The sequence below is a fragment of the Colletotrichum chrysophilum genome (assembly GCF_026319265.1).
Source record: "Colletotrichum chrysophilum strain AFK26 chromosome Unknown scaffold_174, whole genome shotgun sequence".
NCBI lineage: Eukaryota > Fungi > Ascomycota > Sordariomycetes > Glomerellales > Glomerellaceae > Colletotrichum > Colletotrichum chrysophilum.
This window is the reverse complement of record NW_026517461.1, coordinates 49,134-68,084: the sequence shown is the minus strand read 5'-3', so window position 1 is coordinate 68,084 and position 18,951 is coordinate 49,134. Positions and strand designations below refer to the sequence as shown.

General features: G+C 51.1%; 5 protein-coding genes across 5 annotated transcripts; 3 read left to right on the top strand and 2 right to left on the bottom strand.

The window, feature by feature from the left end:
- Nucleotides 1-4,059: 4,059 nt before the first annotated feature.
- Nucleotides 4,060-5,382, top strand: COL26b_012399 (uncharacterized protein; the record flags this gene model as incomplete). Its single annotated transcript, XM_053185043.1, has 2 exons — nt 4,060-5,142; nt 5,191-5,382. The coding sequence occupies 2 exons, from the start codon at nt 4,060-4,062 to the stop codon at nt 5,380-5,382; spliced, it is 1,275 nt and encodes a 424-aa protein (XP_053031025.1).
- A 129-nt stretch (nt 5,383-5,511) lies between these two features.
- COL26b_012398 (uncharacterized protein) lies at nt 5,512-6,106 on the bottom strand (the record flags this gene model as incomplete). Its single annotated transcript, XM_053185042.1, has 2 exons — nt 5,512-5,520; nt 5,645-6,106. The coding sequence occupies 2 exons, from the start codon at nt 6,104-6,106 to the stop codon at nt 5,512-5,514; spliced, it is 471 nt and encodes a 156-aa protein (XP_053031024.1).
- Nucleotides 6,107-7,400: 1,294 nt separating this feature from the next.
- On the top strand, nt 7,401-8,747 carry COL26b_012397 (uncharacterized protein; the record flags this gene model as incomplete). The annotated part of the gene is made up of 1 exon (XM_053185041.1): nt 7,401-8,747. One exon carries the CDS (start codon nt 7,401-7,403, stop codon nt 8,745-8,747), a length of 1,347 nt encoding a protein of 448 aa, XP_053031023.1.
- A 4,299-nt stretch (nt 8,748-13,046) lies between these two features.
- Nucleotides 13,047-14,480, top strand: COL26b_012396 (uncharacterized protein; the record flags this gene model as incomplete). Its single annotated transcript, XM_053185040.1, has 5 exons — nt 13,047-13,310; nt 13,367-13,420; nt 13,482-13,556; nt 13,606-13,876; nt 13,933-14,480. The coding sequence occupies 5 exons, from the start codon at nt 13,047-13,049 to the stop codon at nt 14,478-14,480; spliced, it is 1,212 nt and encodes a 403-aa protein (XP_053031022.1).
- Nucleotides 14,481-17,390: 2,910 nt separating this feature from the next.
- COL26b_012395 (uncharacterized protein) lies at nt 17,391-18,212 on the bottom strand (the record flags this gene model as incomplete). The annotated part of the gene is made up of 1 exon (XM_053185039.1): nt 17,391-18,212. The coding sequence occupies one exon, from the start codon at nt 18,210-18,212 to the stop codon at nt 17,391-17,393; it is 822 nt and encodes a 273-aa protein (XP_053031021.1).
- Nucleotides 18,213-18,951: the final 739 nt, after the last annotated feature.

The following is an 18,951-nucleotide window of genomic DNA, read 5'->3' as shown; positions in this document are numbered from 1 at the left end:
TGTGTTAGTTGAAGCTATACGGTAGGCTATCTAGATAGTCTAACTCTAATCTGTCACTGATTCGGCGTCGTCACTTTGGATCGAAGTCAATTGTCCCTCCGGCTCCCTCCGGCTCCAGTCGTGTTTACTGGAAGAATACCCTAGGCCCGCTTCGTGATTCACCCGACTCGGCCTATGGTCCCCGTCACCCAAACCTCCGAACTAACCGACAATGATAGCTCGCCTAGCCAAAATTTCCGACGTGTTATCGCGAGAATTGGTGGAATAGTTCGTCCCGACTTTTGGGTGTGCGCACGGCAAGTAGCCCGCTTTTCAGGCTGGTTGACACATACACCCAACACCCACTCCTTGCATGGAAGCTTCCTTTTCGATCCGCACACAGTTGGCCGACATCGCTGCATTTGGTGCCTTCCCCTCAGATTCATCACCGTACTGCCGCAGCGCACTTCAGTCTGAACGCATAGTTAATTCACGGAACGATGGGTGTTTTTACAGAGTTATGGAACTCAGGGGAGGTGGTGAAGCTTGCCATTTTCACGGTCAGTCTGATCACGAAATCTTTCGTGCTTCAAATGCACACCTTGCTTTATCATGAAGAAAATCGGGGCTGACTGAATGATTTTACAATAGCTCTCCATATATGGTATCTGCCGTTCAGTATACCTCCTTTACTTTCACCCCTTGGCTCGATTCCCAGGCCCCAAGCTTGCGGCAGTCTGTGAGTTGTCCTATGTCTACCACTGGTGAGCCGTGTACCTCCTCATTCTCGGTTGTTTGTGGATTATCGTCTAACTTTGTAGGCTTACTGGCCACTATCATGAGTACATACACAAGCTTCATCAGAAATATGGTTAGTAAACGCGCCGACTCAAAGGCAAAATCAGCCATCCGCAGAGATTTATCTGATATTCTGGGGAAGGTGATGTTGTACGCCTGGCCCCTAATGAACTCAGCTTCAATACTGCCCAAAGCTTGCAAGGTATGAAAAGTCACACCACAGCCTTCCACAATCTGACCATACTTTCGTGTAGACATTTATGGCAACCCCTCCAAAACGGGCCAGACTTTTCTCAAATCATCATTCTACGCAGGTCCAAGCGGATACAGCACCATAGTCATGGAGAGAGACCCAATTAAGCACAAAGAGACTAAGAAACTGTTGTCCTATGGCTTCAGTGCCAAGGAGCTTCAGGCTCAAGAGCCGATCTTGAAGACAAATCTGGACATGTTGATCACCCAGATTGACAATCAGATTGCCGCGGAAAAACAGGGGCTTTCACTCAACAAGGCATGAACTACTCCATTGATAATAGTTGTCAGTTTCTGATGATAGGCAGCTCCTGCAGTCATTCGTCTTTGACACAATCGGAGAACTAGCCTTAGGAGAAGCATTTGGCGCACTCGGAACAGGTAATTGCCTCCTGACTACCAGCAACTTTGCTTGCATACCAGACCAAATGCTCACTATCATTCTCAAGGCACAACACATCCATGGATTAGCACAATTCATGGTGCTATCTACTTCATGAGTATTGTGCAAATTGCACCTCGTCTTCCAATACTATGGCTCACGCTACCGCTCGTTGTGCCTTGGAGTTCCATCGGCCAATTCATCCGCTTCTTCAAATACCAGACTTCAATGACAAGAAAGAGGCTGTCCAGGCCATCTCATGAGCAAAAGCGGGACTTGTTCAGCTTCCTTTTGAAGGAGAAGCCTGACAACTTCCTGCAAGTGGCGTCTGAAGAGTGGCTTGGAAACCAGGCTGGTGTACTCATCGCGGCAGGGTTTGATACCACGGCAGTGACCGCTACTGCTGCATCATACTATCTTGCAAGGAGACCAGAAAAGATGAAACGCCTGCAGAGAGAACTACAGGAGAAGTTCTCAGATGCGTCTGAGATGAACGGCACCACCGTACATCAGTTGCCTTATCTCAGCGCATGTATCGAGGAGACCATGAGAATCATGCCGCCGTTGACATTTGGGTTGCCTCGCGAAAGCCCTGGCGCAGAAGTTGATGGAAACTTCGTTCCCAAAGGGGTGCGTAACCTGATATCAGAAGTTTGTGCCTGGCTAACGGATTATGATGATTCAGACTGTTGTTTCGACCAGTGGTTGGAGTATCACTCGCCGGCCCGACTACTTTTTTGGGCCTGAAGAGTTCCATCCTGAGAGGTGGCTTCCGGCATCTCACGACTACTTTGACCCATTGTTTTGTAACGACTTGAAGGAAGCGTCGCAACCATTCTCGCTTGGCCCCCGGGTATGCTTGGGAATCAACTTGGCCTACACCGAGTTGAAGCTACTACTGGCGCGTCTTGCATATGAATACACTTGGGAACTGGTCAATGATACCGGGTTTGACTGGGATAGAGAACGCAAGTTTCAGGCTCTATGGGTTCTACCCGACCTGCGAGTGAGATATACACGCACTACTTGAGACAGATAATATAGGCATCACCTCTGCATGCCTTGTTTGCTTCGCTTCATCGGTGTTCAATGTACCTGCTCTCAAAAAGAGCAGCTTTATGAAAAAGCCAATAACTGTTATGTGACCTAGTCTAACAGCCATCATTGACTGTATTATCCCCTTCGTTCGCGCACAAACAGCATTTTCTTCCTCTGCGTCGTTGTCTTCTTTATTTTTCAAGGCCTCTAAATACTGATTTAAACACATTCGCGTACATTCGAGTTCTATAGCTGACGAAGTTGGCGACAGAATCAACGATTAGAATCTATTGATTGTATTCAAGTCTTTGATTTTGACCGCAAGATCCCCCTGACGCTAACATAGCAGCTTATGATCAAGGCAACTATTCCAAGCGCCAAAGAAGCCTTTTGAGAATGGCATCCCCAACAAACACCCAGGTTCTTGGTAACAGCTGCCACAGTGAAGATCCAGCTGGGACCATCTGTGAGGAAGAGATGCTCCAGGTTGACTCGACGATATCCTTGTAAGAAGTAGTCCACCTTCTCTGCACTGTAAGACTGATCACCACCTCTGCTAATACGCATCAAAGCTGCCGTAACTTCGCGAGGCCTGGGGTGTCCCATGCTACATAGCAGTGCGGCAGCCCAAAGCCAGCGAGGGGCACCTCCGTGTTGCAGGCCCGACGGAGGATCCAGATAGAGATTGAGACCAATAAAGGTAATGTTGAACATGAACACCAAAGCCATGGACCAAGCAAAACCAGCGAATATTTCTACCCAGTGAAGAAACACTTCGCGACGCGCTTTTGACCCCAACTTTGGATTCTGAAAGCTTCTGAAAGCAACCCCTTGGGCAAAGGACCCCATTAAACTGTTTCACGGTGTCATTAGTAAGCTTTGAATTCTCCCATGATGAAATTAGGAACACTAACAACGCTGAAGAAGTGATCAACGGGGCAACGTGGATGAATGCTACTGCCATCTTGGCTGTATCTCCAAAACTGGGGAGTCTGTGCAATACTGAATGCGTGCAAGTGATGCGGTCACAATTTTGTCTCAGCCGTAAAAGAAAACAACAGATTTGGCAACGGTTTCTGTTGTGTCTCGGGCACAGGGTGTTGTCGTGGTAACGGGGGTCAAGCTTTGGTGTCGACGAGAGCCTCAACACAGCCCCGACGATTCTTCGGGATTGTACGGTCGTATATTAATTCGGTCCGCAAAGATTTCAAGATGCTCTGTGACTTGGTAGGCGCCAAACGTCGAGTCATGCGGAATCCGGTGGTTCTGATCCTGTCAGAAGTGTATTCTGGGAAATTTCCGAGAGCCATCCAACCTCCGACCGGTCACTCCGAACAACCCCAGTCAGTTCGGCCAAAGTTGCTCACCCCAGAAGTCACAGTGGCAGGCCGTTTCGCCATGAAATCTGCTTCAGAATCGTTCAGGTCTGAGTTGCAGTGACTTTCCTGCCTGTATGAATCTTTTGTGTATGGGAGTGACAATTGCTTCTGCCCTTTGCGTGTTGAAATCATCCACTCTCTGAGATCAACTCTGTCGAACAGCCTTTGCACTTATCAATGGCAGGTGCTCGAAACTCTCTAAACTTCAACGAACAGCCATCGAATGCTACAATGCATCACTTCTTTTCTTCTCCCTTTTACAACTTTGAGCTTACACGCATTCTTGGGACAACTGCTGCCGGAGGGTGCGATGTTGCCGAGTTTCTTGAGGCAGTAGGCGAGATCAAGAAACATGATGCAGAAAGCTGGTATCGCGCCTGGTGGAAGCAGGCCAGCAGGGCAAGCCAGGTCGCTACAGATGCCAGTCGCCAGGGCCTTGCGCCGTTAGCGAAGGCCGCCTACCTAAGGGCTGCCAACTACTACCGAGCTGCCCCATACATGCTTCCAGCGCTGGACCGCCGCGTCTTGAAGTGTGGCGAGCTCAGCGCAGAGAACTTTGAGAAAGCCACTGAGTTCATGGAAGGCAGAGTTCTTAACATGACATTTCACTTCGGCAACATCGACATTCCAGGTCGCCTGTTCCTGCCCCCGGAGGCAAAGAGATTGAGAAATGAGCAGAAGACACCTCTCCTCATCAACTGCGGTGGCGCAGACTCAACCATGGAAGAACTGTATTTTGTCTTCGGCACTCTGGGCCCAGAGCTCGGCTATGCTGTTCTCAACTTCGATGGTCCCGGGCAAGGTCTCACACTGAAGCGCGATGGTGAACCAATGAGACCTGACTACGAAAAGGTTCTCTCATGTGTTCTTGATGGGATATGGGCTTTGGCTAAAGAGCGGCCCGATGCCAATCTCGACCTTGACCGCGTCTGTGTAGCAGGCATTTCTATGGGCGGATACATCGCTCTGAGAACAGCCGCTGCTGAGCCATCCCGTGTTGCAGCCTGCATCTCAGCCGACCCACTCTACGATATGTGGGAGCTGGCCATGACGAGACTGCCGGGCTGGTATGTGCGCATGTGGCTAAGCGGGTGGATCTCAGACGGCTTCTTTGACTGGTCATGCAACTCTCACATGTCGTTGGATTTCCCTACCAAGTGGGAGTTTACCACGACAATGCATGTGATGGGTCAGAGAAAGCCGGCGGATGTTGTTCGAGAATTCAGGAGATACTCTCTGCGATGGCGACCTGATGATGACTTCAAAGACAAGGACGTGGATGAAGAAAGAGGTGGGGCAACCATCTTATCGCAGGTAAGATGTCCTGTCCTGGTTACAGGAGCATCTCAAGCTATCTATCAGCTCCCCGATGCTAGCACGCAACGCATTATGGATGAGCTCGTTCATGTTCCTCTTGAGAAGAAGGAGATTTGGATCCCAGAGACTGTGGGGGAGGGGGCCTTGACAGGCAAAGTTGGGGCGTGGAACTCGCTTGCGACCAAAACCTTCGCATTTCTCGACAAGCAACTGGGAATTAATCGGCCTTCGAGATGAGATTTTGCAGTTCAGTATGATATCATGTACTTCACATCGTTTTCTACACTTGAAGCATAGCTACTTCCCGTTAATTGATCGGATCGAGTCAAGAACTTTTTGAATAATAAATGCTGTGCCAGGTCCCCGTCACAGAGGCTGTACAATTCTTTAGCTCAAAAAGTTCAAAGACTAGGTATTGAAAGAAGAATTTCTGCAGGCTGACTGTAATATTCGTTTGGATGGTCTACTGAACTGTATATACAAGCTTTCCGCCACTCACTGCCTTCTCTTGCAACAGCTTTACTCCTCCAGGAACAGCCTCTAGCCCCCCGTCCATCAGCTTCACTGGATGGGGCTTCAGTAACCCTTTATCCATGAGTTCTTGGACAACAGTACGGAACCACCACTTTCCAAAAGCACGCTTCTCGGGCCGTGGCTTGCTGTAATAGGGCCCCGTAAGACCCTCCTCTCTGCCGATCATGCTGGTACCCATGACATACGTCCACTTGATCGTCTTTCGAGTGCTGCCAGTGCCACCAAGCACGTCTTCAGGCAGAGCCTCAAGCCCAGCGTATCTACCACCAGAACGTCCCATGGCCTTGTCCGCGACTACGATAGACTTTGGGTCCACGATGGTATCCAAGACATAGTGAAGTGTAGTTTTGGTGTAAGACCGTATGTCAGCTGCACAAGATGCGCTATTGTAGTCAAATGTGTGCTCTGCTCCATATGATAACACCATGTTCGCATTCTTCGGTGAGCAGGTTGCGATCACACGAAAGCCACAGCTAGATGGGCAAGACATAATCAGCCGTTAATTTCAACAGGAAGCCTTAGATTCATTGACTCACAGTTTAGCTAGTTGGATCGCCATAGTTCCTGAAGCAGTACTTCCTCCATAAATCAACACGAAAGGTGGCTTGGAGTTCTCAAAAGACTGGTTCAACTCGAATTTGAGCCCCAGAGCATCCTCAGCGAAGAGGGCAAGCCCGACCGTAGCCACACAGCAGCCTCCGATTGCCGCAGCATCTGTCAAGGACAATGACCGAGGAACTTTCCACGTGAGATCTGCAAAAGCACAGGTATACTCTGCAAATGAGCCGGCTTGAGGATCTATGGGATTGGCTCCGTGAACCGCTCCAGCAACCGCATCACCAACTCCAATGCCTATTTCCGGATCAAGCCCGGGACCGGTCGCTACCACCACTCCGGAAAAGTCCATGCCGCATCCGGCCCCGGGGCACGGAAACTGCGTGGACATTTTCCAATCTGATGGATTGACCGCAACGGAATGGACGCGAACCAAAACTTCATCGGATGCTGGCTTAGGCACAAGTCGATCAGAGGTAAGAACCAGCTTCCCTGGTGGGCTTTGAGCTTGGATGATGGCGCGTTGCCTTTCGGGCAAGTTCGAAATACCAAGTGAGCCCATTGTGTGAGAGATCAGATGCTCGAAGATAGAAATTGGATAAATGCTGTGATCAGCTCCTGACTATCAATGCCTGTTGCACCTAGTCCTCATAAACTCATAACATCGGAGCAACTCACTGCTTGAAGCAGTGTAACGTCGGCTAACACGAGACTATTCGGGTGGCGCTGCTCAGTCGCATTCGGGCCCGAGATTTCTCGTACTAAACATCCGACTAATGATAATTGCCGATTAGGGGTGACCTTCTCAGCCTCCAATCATGTGTTGAGTAGCTATAATCTCAGGGGCTTTCAGTCTGGAGGCCGAGGGGTCGGGATGCAGCGGCCTATTGGATCGGTATGGCCGTTCGAATAAGTGGCCCACATGTAGCCTAAAACTCTGGCTATGACATTGAATTAGAGTTATTGCTGACCCCATCAGCTGTAATGTTTTCCATTCCGTATGGGTTATATCAATTGGAAGACCTGTTCTAATGTTCGAACCCTTTGCTGCGTGTCCCCTAGTCATCTGTTACTCTCTATTGTTCTCACCGCTTTCTTCAACTGCCGTTTAAAGTTCGAATGAGTCATTTTAATACGTCGTAACTCAAGCTCGAAACGTTGAGACGATGGTTCGTTTGAAGCTGTGGGGTCTGATCCTCTTCGAGGCTGTCACAACCGTATCGACGGAATCCAGATTCCAAGAGCAGAAGCACCTGGCCGATGATACCAGCAACGATTCCCGCGGGATATCCCAAAGCCAATCACAAGATTGGAAACAAGGATGCAAAGAGCACCGAATTGGGTCTCATGAGACGGTAGCGGGAGATGTGCACTTTGGCCCACGGAAGCACGATGAGCACCCCACCATTGGCAAGTTGTCTGGCATCAACTCAACTTCCTGGGAGCAGTGGGTCTTTGATAGTGTGTCTGACGACGGGTCGAGTGGTATTTTCCTCTCTCTCGGTCGAGATGCCTCCTATTCGTTCTTCGGGCAAGGCAATCTTCATGTTGAGTTCTACGCCTTGCTGGCAGACGGCACCAAGATCCAAGAGCTTGCTTTTGTGGACGAATCCTCCATCTACGACTGTGGGGACTTCGTAGCCAGCACCTGGACGTCTGACAGCCACTCATTCGAATTTCGCGTCCCTAGAGAAACGGAAATCGGAGCCAGTACCACCTTTTCCGTGAGGACGCCCAAGTTCCACGGAAGCTTCCTCCTCGCCGGCTCGGCCCCGGGCCATTTCCCCGACGGAACATTACACGCGTCGCCGCGAAGCTCAACACAGGTGGCGGCGGGGCTCCACATGCATGGCACCGTCCCTGCTGCCCAGGTCCGGGGTAACTTGACAATCAAGGGACGCCGGGGTGGGTCGGTGTCGTACTCCGGGATGGGCGGCCATTTTCACCTGTGGGCCATTGACAACTGGTTCAAGATCATCTGGGGCTTCCGCATTATCCGCGGAACTGCCGGTCCGTACTCGTTCTTCTACTGGGAGCCCACGTCGAGAGTCGGCGGCAGGACCCCTCACTACACGGCTATATTGTTCAAAAATGGACAGAAGCTGGTCTCGACACAAGCCAGCGGACCGCCCATTAGTGAACCGCCGGAGGGAGACTATGTAAAAGTCTTGGCCACTCAGCATGGACGTGGGGCTCGTGCTTCAGTTGCTGGACGCTCGACCGGTCATATCGTTGAGTTTTCATCAGCCGGCAAGCAATGGCGCTTCGAGCTGGAACACCAATATGTTCAGGTTCAAATGCCATTCGGCCGAGATACAGGTCTGGCGGTATTCACAAACAGAGTATTTGGAGGTGAAACCGGGGGGTGTCAATACTTGGGAAGTGCCTTTTCCGAAGAAGCGGAGTTCCCGGAAGAGCTCGCAAGGTGGAAGATCTGGCTGGTCTATGGTGTGGGAATGATGGGTCAGATGAAGGCACGTGCAGAGACCTGGCTGGCTGATTTGGGGTTCTAGTCTTCATTATGAAGCGATTCGATATTGGTTTGGGTTTTCCGCCACCACAAAATACTGCTTTGAGTAGTTTTCTCTCTTTTGAAAGGGGTAGATGCCTTCGCAGCAACGAAACATGAAGTTTAACAGGAGAACCTTTTACCAGCTGCATGGTACTGGGTGTGGTGTGGACAGCCTTGCCATGTAATTAACCCAGTAATGGGATGAGCGTTGGCTGATATTCGGCGAGGACATCGAGTCAGTTGTGACAATAGAGTTCGGAACGCGAAAGCATAAGCTTCGGTTGTGCTAGCTGTCACCAACGTGAGCTGGCAACTTGGACCATGTCCCTTGACGTTGCAATCAGGTGTTGTTACATGCTGAGAGGTCGGTCCGTAGTTAAACAAATCGATTGAGTCTTTCGACCAAGGAGATCTCTGGAATCGTATGTTGCCACAAAGCTTGTTTGCTTACAGTGGAACCGCGACTTACTTTCTCCCTGATACGATGTTATGATCGCGAAGGAGCATGTCGCGACCCCCGGAAATCCCCCACGCTCCGCAACCCGAGTATCTGTCCGAGTACCGGTATCTCCCCCGGTGGCCTGAGCTCCGCCTTTCTGAGGCTGAATGCGGATAACGAAAAGTGCCGTGTGTTCCATGGAACTCCCACCTTTCCCGTGGCAATAAAGACGGGGCTTAAGGGTCTGGGCTGGGTTTAACAAGGCTTTGCTCGCTGCCCTCACCTAGCTCTACCTGGGATGCCAGCGTCCCGTTGCAACGCAAGTCGCCTTCAAAGTTTGAGGGAGTTTCTGTTGTACGTAACCCTTACTGCTTTTGAGGGGCATCCTTCGCACAGTATCCCTACCGTGGATATGCCCTCAGGCGTAACCCAGAACATGTTCCTTCATGACACGGGGAGGCAGGGCCGCAAGATGCTCCCTTCAATACATGTAGCTACCCCTCATCTGGGAGCATCTCTACTGCATAGTACTGACACTTCGGTATCCTCCGCTTGACCTTGTGTCGTTGACAGCGTGCTACACGTTATTAGAGTTCGCCAGCTACAGTTGATGCTGGCTGTCTTTTTGAAGATTAATGATCGCTTAACCTTATCACGAGTCAGCTTTGAGCACCCGCATGCCACTATTGACATGCCGGGACCGAGTACCTTCTGAGTATCGTACCCATGTGATGATGGGCAGACATCGTCGAATTAGTATCTTTTCTTAGATCTGATAGTAGCGCATACTTTACCGATTTCGAGCTCAAGCATTGAACTCACTGTGCAGCGGACGTCTAATTATCGTATATGGCCCGACATCCTCGGATTCTTCTTTTTCGCTAGCGCATTTACTCTCATGTCATCTGGCGTACACTTTCGCCTCCTCATGTCACATTGAAGCCAACGTGAAGCTTGCTCGTATCCGGCCGAAAGACACGAACTAAACTACAGCACCTCACCACCATGTCTTCCACCGATCCTTCCAAACGCACGAACAGCCTAGCCTGCGAGCGATGTCGAGCACAGAAGTTACGATGCGACTGGCCTGCCGCCGGGGGCCCGAATCCATCATGCGAGAGATGCAATCGTAAAGGAGTTCAATGCAGAAAGAATCATTCTCGTCGCGTTGGTCGCCCGCCGAGATCGCGAGCGGGGAGGGCAGGGTCAGCTTCACTTCATCTGGTCGATCCGAGGGGAATTTCGTTCATTCCGCCGGCGCTGTGGCAAGAACCATGCGATAGGCGAGGTTCATGGGAAGAGAATCACACAGGACTCACCCCAATAGATCCTGCAATGGTCAGTAGAAGCACTGGGTGCACTTCCCCAACTCCCCAGCCCTCATTCGATACTGATTGATATAGATGGCGTCCGGCTTGGAGAGTCCGCCACTATCTGGGGTCTTGGCTCATGACGGAGAGCTGATGAACTTCTTCGCATCTGACCTTGCCACGGACTGGGTGGCTTGGAGCTCCGACGGCTCAAATTCTGTCAACTCAGTATCGGAGCAAAGCAGCTCAGGTGAATCTCTCGAGTCCTCGTCTGACAATTCGGAACCTCCACCAAAAGAACCAGAGCCGCCAGTCGAGGACCAGCAGTGTGACCCGCCCCAGCCGCCGGAAAGCTCATTCAATGCGGCCTTGACATGTGAGGTGGCCAGCCTTACTTCGTGTCTATTCGAGCTGGTCCCGTCAAATCCTGTGCAAAAAGCCGAGACTTCACCCGAAGGAGCGAAAGGTAGATCAACGGCAACCTTGCGAAATATCCTGCAACATACACAGACGTTGAGTAATCTCGTCACCAAACACGATCGCACTGGACCCGGAACAGCCCCGTTAGCTCTCGACGGACCGACGAAGTTGCTATTACTCTCGTGTTACGCCAAGATCTTCCAGGCATTTCGCCAGATTTTTGCTGCCGTCTATTCTGGACTGCAAAGCGGAGAAAACATCGCAGAGCTTCTCTACGACCTGCGAGTGGAAGACGTGATTCTTGATGGGGATGACGACCTCAAGATCTTGGTGCTGATGCAGGTTGTCACGCACAAGCTCAACACACTTGGCGTGCAGCTTGGCGTCCCAGAAAAGCACTACATTAGTGTCGGTTCCGGTGGTCTAGATGCCCCAGAGCAAACCCAGCCCCGCGGTCGTCAGCCAAGCTCAGAAGAGACCGAGCCGACGTTGGATGCGATTTTGTCCGGCAGCGAAACGGACAGGTGCGTCTTTTGGGGAGAGTTCAAGGACAACAATAGAGCTATGGAAAGTGCTGCTGCTGCGTTTCGGGAAGAACTTGGATTGCTACGGGGGCAGCTGGGACATCGCAATCGATGTCGAGCGCTGACAATTTTGTCATGATTTATTAGCGAGAGCAAACAAAGATGGCGAAGCACGTTTAAACGGCATGCTGCATTGAGCAGAAAAACCGAAGCTTGTTCCAACAACCGTTTGCCCATCTGACGTGATGAACAGCAATGAGGAATCGGCCCTATTCTTGTTCATCGTGGTACGCACGTGGTGCTGCGAACCACGAATTCTCTGCTCACGACAAGCTGCTCGCGATTCAACTGCTGGACCGACACCCCCCTAGCTCCGACTCAGGTCCCCTAAGCTGTGTTTCCCCGCTCCCCTCAGTGAGGGGTAGGTCGGCCAGGAGACTTCTCGGTGGCTACTGAAGCGAGTCCGAACATGGTTAAGGTTCCTCTGTACAGGTAGTAACACTAAGATCAAACGAACCCCGGAAAGCCTGAGGTGGCATGCGCGGATAACTTCCAGAATATGCACTGATGCTCTGCTGAAGGTTTCCGCTGTGCACTAGTTGACACATGATACAAGCTACAAACTACAAACGGCTGGGAACCAAAATGCAAACTGGGTGAAGTGGTGGCGGTGGCTGACTCACCGAGGATTTGGGGTACTGTAGTTCACGGCAAATTCACGGCAGGGTTGGGGGAACCGTTCCTGTGCCGGAGGATGCTTCATACATAACAGAATGGAATAGCTCGGCGCATCTTTCTGCATGTGCTCATGCCCTAGTCTTCTTGCTACTCCTATTCACATCTGAACGGTACTGAATTCAACGTAGACTTGCCAAACAGGGGCACAAGGGGATAATAGAAATCACCGGCGGCGTCAACCCAAGCGGTCCGAGTACAGTGTGGTCTTGTTCCCGTTTGGGAGCCTTCAACGGCGGTTAATGCAGATTACCGCGCCGATTGTGTGCAAGATTACTGTCAAGATATATGCAACAGAAAACCAACTGATCTTCGACTGGCTCTCGGCGAGGATAGCTCTTTCTATGCGATTCAAGCTCAACTTTCCATAGTGAGTGCGGGAAGTATTGACTTTCCTCATGGCAGCTTGTTCGCACACCCGCCGGCTGGCACACCCGACGGGATAAGCTTGTTTGTGCCGTATTATAAGATACCGCCGTGCAGTAGGTTCGAGGCTATAGACTCTGAGCATGAATTGCACATGGCAAAGGGACTTCTAGAACAAGTAATGTTATCCAGGGCATGTACCTTCCTTCAGAGGATGCTGAACTCTGCAATGATGATCGACAGTACGGCGGCACGCGAGACAGAATGATACCACCTGCTGAGTCGGTCAAAACCTTAAGCGATGTGTACCGATTCCAGGGCATCTAATCCCCGAAGATTTGAATGTTCGGTGACTTAAGGCCTGCACATTAAGCCTGTATTACCACTTTAACGATGCGCTGTGGTGTTCTGTACTACTGCACTACTGAACCCTCACAGCCTAGCCACCCGTTCTCACCATTTTTGTAGATCCATCTCGCAGGATCTCATCGTTCGCCTCAAAGCTAATGGAGCCCAAAAACAGTGATATCACACCCAATGTGCTAGAGTCACGTGGCTCTTTTACAGAAGACACCAAATTCATCGGAAATGAAGACATCGAGCCAACTTCGGGCGATGATTCTGGGACTGCGGATAAGGAACTGCAAGACCCCCTAGAAGATGTTGACGAGGGGCCGAAGCACGTCACAGGCTACAAGCTGTTATTCGCAATGGCAGCCCTCAATCTCAGCGCCATATTGATTAATCTAGACAACGCAATCCTCTCAACGGTACGTAAATACAGACAGCTTCTAAGCAACTCGTATGTAGCTAACGATGCATACAGGCAACTCCCACTATTACCAACGAGTTTCACTCCGTCAAAGATATTGGCTGGTACGTGAGTTCTTATCAATTAGCTGTGTAAGTCACCCGCAACATCATGTTGGTCAAACCACTAGGCGTTGTTGCTCACACACCAAAGGTCTGCTTTGCAGCCTTTGACCGGCAAGTTCTTCACTTACTTCAGCAATAAGGTGAGGGATGTTGTACCCAACTGTTACATAGCAGCGCTCACATGAATAGTGGACATACATCGTGTTCCTAGTCATATTCGAGGTTGGTTCACTGATCTGCGCCCTCTCGCAATCATCAGTTCAGTTCATTGCGGGCCGAACGGTGGCTGGCATTGGTGCTTCTGGCCTTTTCAATGGCTCAATGATCATCATTTACGGCATGGTATCTGCTCAACAGCGGCCCGCTATGATGGGCATCATGCTTGCCATCTCGCAAATCGGACTGATTGCAGGCCCGCTCATTGGTGGCTCGCTAACACAGTACACCAATTGGCGCTGGTGTAAGTATCAAGCAGTGCCCGTCTCTAGGACCAGCAGGTTCTGACCAGCATCACAGGCTTCTGGATTAATCTCCCCATCGGAGGTTTTGCTTGCATTCTGCTTGCACTGGTCTACATTCCTGAACAGATGGCTAAATCAAAGTTCACGGCGGTGCTCACTGACCGCAACATCCTGAAGAAGTTCGATGTTGTAGGCTCAGGGATCCTGATTGGAGCCATCGTCCAGCTCCTGCTAGCGCTCCACTACGGTGGTGCTGAATACCCCTGGAGCAGCGCCATCGTGATTGGGCTCTTCTGCGGTTTCGCCGGAGCCACCATTCTGTTCATGGGGTGGGAATACCGAGCCGGCGCGAATGCTCTCATGCCGCTTGAGATGTTTAAGAACAAAGTTGTGGCATGCGGAGCCGCAATGAATACTTGCTTGTTTGGAATCACGTATATCGCAACTTACTTCATACCTATTTACTTCCAGAGTATCCTTGGCGACAGCCCTATGGAGAGCGGCATTCACATGTTGCCAAGCATGATCGGGTCCATTGTCATGACTCTTCTCTCAGGCATGATGGGTGAGAACCAACATTTCAGGACTCTTAGAGAACAATAGGCTGACATAAAGAAGTTTCCAAACTGGGCTACTACCTCCCGTGGGCAGTATTTGCGGCCATTCTGACCTCAATTGGTGCAGGTCTGATAACTACCTGGTCTACCGATACAAGTGCGGGAAAATGGATTGGTTATCAGATTCTATACGGATGCGGCAGAGGTCTAGGATTGCAGATGGTAGGTTCTACACCACGACTTCAAAGGTTTAGATCGCTTACTTCTGAGCCAGGCTATCGTCGCTGTTCAAACGGCGCTTCCGCCAACACTGGTGGCCATCGCCCTCACCATCCTTGTTTTCGTACAAGGACTCGGCGGTGCGGTGCTCATCAGTATTGGCAACACGGTTTTCGATAACACCGTCATCAACCAGATACTGATACATGCACCTAACGTGAACCCAAAAGCCGTTCTCACAGCGGGCGCGACCGCTTTCAGGAGCCAGGTGTCTGCTGCTGACCTGCCCAACGTGGTAAAGGCATGGGCCGTCGCTTTCCAGAAAACCATGTATATCACCACGGGCCTCTCTGTAGCCATGTTTTTCTCAACTTGGGGTTTGGGCTTTTATGATGTCAGAAAGAAGGACGCCGGCGCAGCGAAAGCATCTAAATGAATTGGCAAGATGGTCTAGAAGCCTGTGCCTTAGCTCAGCCTTGGTGGTCTACCAATCACGTATATGTAGGTAGTTATCGAAGCAACCTTCAGTCTAGCGTAATAGATGCATTGGGCCAATGAAAGCAATGGGGGGCATCATTGCATTCTTTCTGATGAGCCATATAGCCAAGACTACGTGAGCCCTTGTCAACTCGGAGCTGGTCGTTGGTGATCCACGTAACTCTCATCGATCGCTCATGTCATTCTTCTAGTCATCGTCTTGAGTGGAATATTTGGAGGGGCGATCCCCTACTTATTGATCAAAGATGCAGGGACGCAAGGCTTTGACTGTGAAATTTGTGTAATGAGGCCAAGTAGCATCAGCTTAATGAGCCAAGCGACCTCTTGTTCGATCATTTTCCTTTGCTGAATTCATTATTATTTTGTAATGCTCTCTTAGGTTTCTTAAGTCAAACATAGTCATCTTCTGCTAATAGTACTCTGACCCCTTTAAATACTTCCTCGCCACCGTCATACTGCTGTGCATCAACTGACGCCGAGAGGCGGCAGGCGAAGCCAAACGCAGGATGAGCCTCAGTCCATCCAAGTTTCTCAAAATCGAAGACCTCTCGGTACGTCTTCCCCACCCCCTGAAAGACTTCAGGCTCTCTTCCGACGTTTTGCTTCAGCTGTCTGCTATGCAGTAAGCGATAAAGCCTCCCTCTCTGCTGAAGACTAGACGCATTGAGATGCTCAGGTCCACTCTTAGTACCTCTTTCCTCAGCATCGTCTATCAGGTAAATGCATTCCAAGCCTTTCTGAATACAAGATGCCAAATACTCAATCTCGACTAGACTCAAGGGCATCGATGTCTCTCTGACATCGATGGCTATGCGTCGTGCCTGCCACACAGTGAGCGCCATCTCTGTACTCCAGTGAGCCTCAAGAGCTTCGGCTATACTGCTGAAATGGGGACTGCCGTGCGATGAACTCGTCTGCTCGACATACTCGGCGTGGTACTGGCTGGAAAAACGGAGATGCAGCACGTCTCGGTCGTTGTCATACTCGAACTTTCTGGCTTGGCCAGGGAAGTAGACGGTGTTGATGTTCGCAGCTTTGAGAGACGACACCGATGCCGCCTCATGACAGGCCTGGCGCTGAAACCTTCTGTGAAGATACATACTAGGGTCTCGCGTACTGCGCCGCGGCCATGTCATGGTCGGTCGGCTGTCTTCATCTTGAATGCTTGGTACACTGTCGAGGAAGGCGATGTACTCGTGCCTGCTCCAAGAAGAGGCTTCTCGCGGAGGGTGATGATTGGCTGCAAGGGTTAACCCCTGAAAAGCACGTCTGCTGCGGCTATTACCTCGACGCGATGGAAAGCAAACATCAACGACGTGCATTGATGGGCCAGCCACCGCTTCTTCCCAGATAGAACGGCGGAGCTCCGTGGGGAGGCTCGAGAACTGAGGAAAGGTCGTCGGGGCGGTCGCCATCGTGAGAGGTTTACGAAGGAGATGCGCGCGGGAGAGGGAGGAAGTTCGGATGGCAGTCGTCTGGAAGCGGGAGGAGCTAATTGCTGAAAAGTTTGCCGAAGAAGCGAATCCTTTCTGGTCAGTACCTAGGCAATTGGGCGTTTCAGTCTGGTCTGACACATGGGCTGGGCATCAGCTATATGGTCGGCTTTTACTGAAGACCGTAATTGAAGCGACGAAGTCCACAGAGCCTTACTCGCGCAACGTCTTGCATGCCGAAACCGATCCACTCATATTTCGCCGTTCGGCCAGCAAACCCTGTTGCGACACTCGGGCCGGAGTTGGGGCCGGGGCCACACCGAAGGCTTCGGCAATGTGACCCACAACACCTCCGGAGAGAATACCGGGCCCCGAACGAGTCGGTTTAAGGCGCGGCTCTAATGGCTTTTTGGGGACAATTAAGGAAAGTGCGTACGAGAAAGTTGCTCAACGCGTAAATATTTGGAGATTCTGTGTTCTTTATGAAGACATGACTATGCCCAACTTATGCTCGTGATTTAAGCCTCGGAAATTCGGGTATCGGACATTTTGCTGTTCGCCTGAGCTGCCCGCCGACTCCGACGGAAGTATCCATAAGCAGAGGACGATCATTCAACTTGTCGCTCGATTCTTTTGAGACGTTTGAGGTAAGCTAGCCGAGGCCTTTCAGAAAGCACGGAGCCAGAAGCAAGATGATTTGCGCATGCCACCGAAGGAGGCCGTGGCCCTCGGAATGAGATTCTTCATGCACCTAGTATTGCATCTTGGAGATATTATGCAATTATTTCACTGAACGTCTTAGTAAGTTAATCTTCTTTCTCTTCGGACTCCTCTTCGGAGACCTCGTCGGCTGCGTTCCCTTTCTCCTGTGGAGGCAATTGGCCTACCAGCCCCGCAAGTATCCCCCTTAATCCTTCTTTGAGTTGTGGGTTGGCGGTCTTTTCGATGCGCTCTTCCAATTCATGTATCCGCTCCCGAAGCTCGGCCCTATTCGCCTCTTCAGGGTCGACTTCACTCTCATCCTCGTCCCCTGATTCGTCGGCTTCCTCCCTCGTCAACCCCTTGCCAAACGCCGCCTCAAATGCATCTGCCATACCGGCGTCCTTGATGGCAAAAATGACTTTATCGATGTCATTCCAAGTTTCCTTGTTGCCCTTCTTCTTTCCCTTGCTGTCATTTCGAGGGAGGAGCACCTTCTTCCAAGCCGAAGCAACCTCCCCGACTGGATTGCCAAAGGCGCCGCAACCCCAAGCCCCGAGAACCACCTTGTTCACACCCTTGGCCTGACAAATGCGTAAAACCATCTTCATCTTCTCCAGAGTGAGTTGGCGGTCCGTGTCATTGACGTAGTGGCTGAATCCCGTTGATTCGTCTCGATCTGTCTCTGGATTCCGCAGCATCGCAGCACTAATGCAGTCGACGAACCAGCGTTCCTTCTTCTCCAGCACTTCATCGGAGTTTTCACCTCGGAAAACCAGAACGTCGGGAGTGTATATCGCGCCAAGCTCTGGGAGCCGGTACCACTCATCCTTGAGGGATGGAAGCAAGGTACATCTCATGCAGAGTGACTCCTCCTGGCTCCCCGCTCCATTGATGAACCCGCCTCCAGGCGTAAGCGGTGAAGCCATGTTGAGAATGGCGACCCGGCCCTCACCTGGTTGGTCAGATATGAGGGAGTGAGCTGCCGTGAGAGTATCCGCCACGCGAAGGACAACACTTGGTGAGGAGTCAGCTTCAAGTGGCCTGGCTGAACCATCTTTCGAGGTCTCCAGCTGCTTCTTCGCTGGTTTTGGCTCAATGATGAGCTCTGCGGCTTCGATTCCCCTGCGAGCGCGGGGGTGTGTGGGAAGGAGAGATGGAATGAGCTGGTTGAGTGTGACCTTGGCCTTCTTAGCCCGGGCGGCTTTCCGGAAGCTCGCCGGCGGCTGGCCGACTGAAGGTTGAAGTCTTCCCATGACAGCAAAATTCAATACAATGTATGAGAAATGAGTTGAGCAGGTGTTATCAGAGTAATGTGTGAGAAAGTGGAAAGAGCATCTCAGTATTAAATGGCGACTTCGTGGGTGGGTCTTCGGCACCCTGATGGCCTCCGGAGTGACTGCTTACTGTGTCAGTGAATTGATTGGATATCTCTGTTTCAACACACTGAGGCTCGTTCACGTCGATCACCTGCGTCCAAGGTTCCGAGTCTTGTAGGGGAGGTGATTGCCTTTCTCACGATGACGCCGTCGGAGAAAATGGTGTCCAAGCTCCGATTTTCTTGTGGCGAACGACAAAGACTCCAGCCGTTGCCAGCTGGCCCCACTATCTGCCGTGGTAAGATGTCCGTCAGTCCAGTGAAACTGCCAAGGAGTTGGAGTAAGCCAC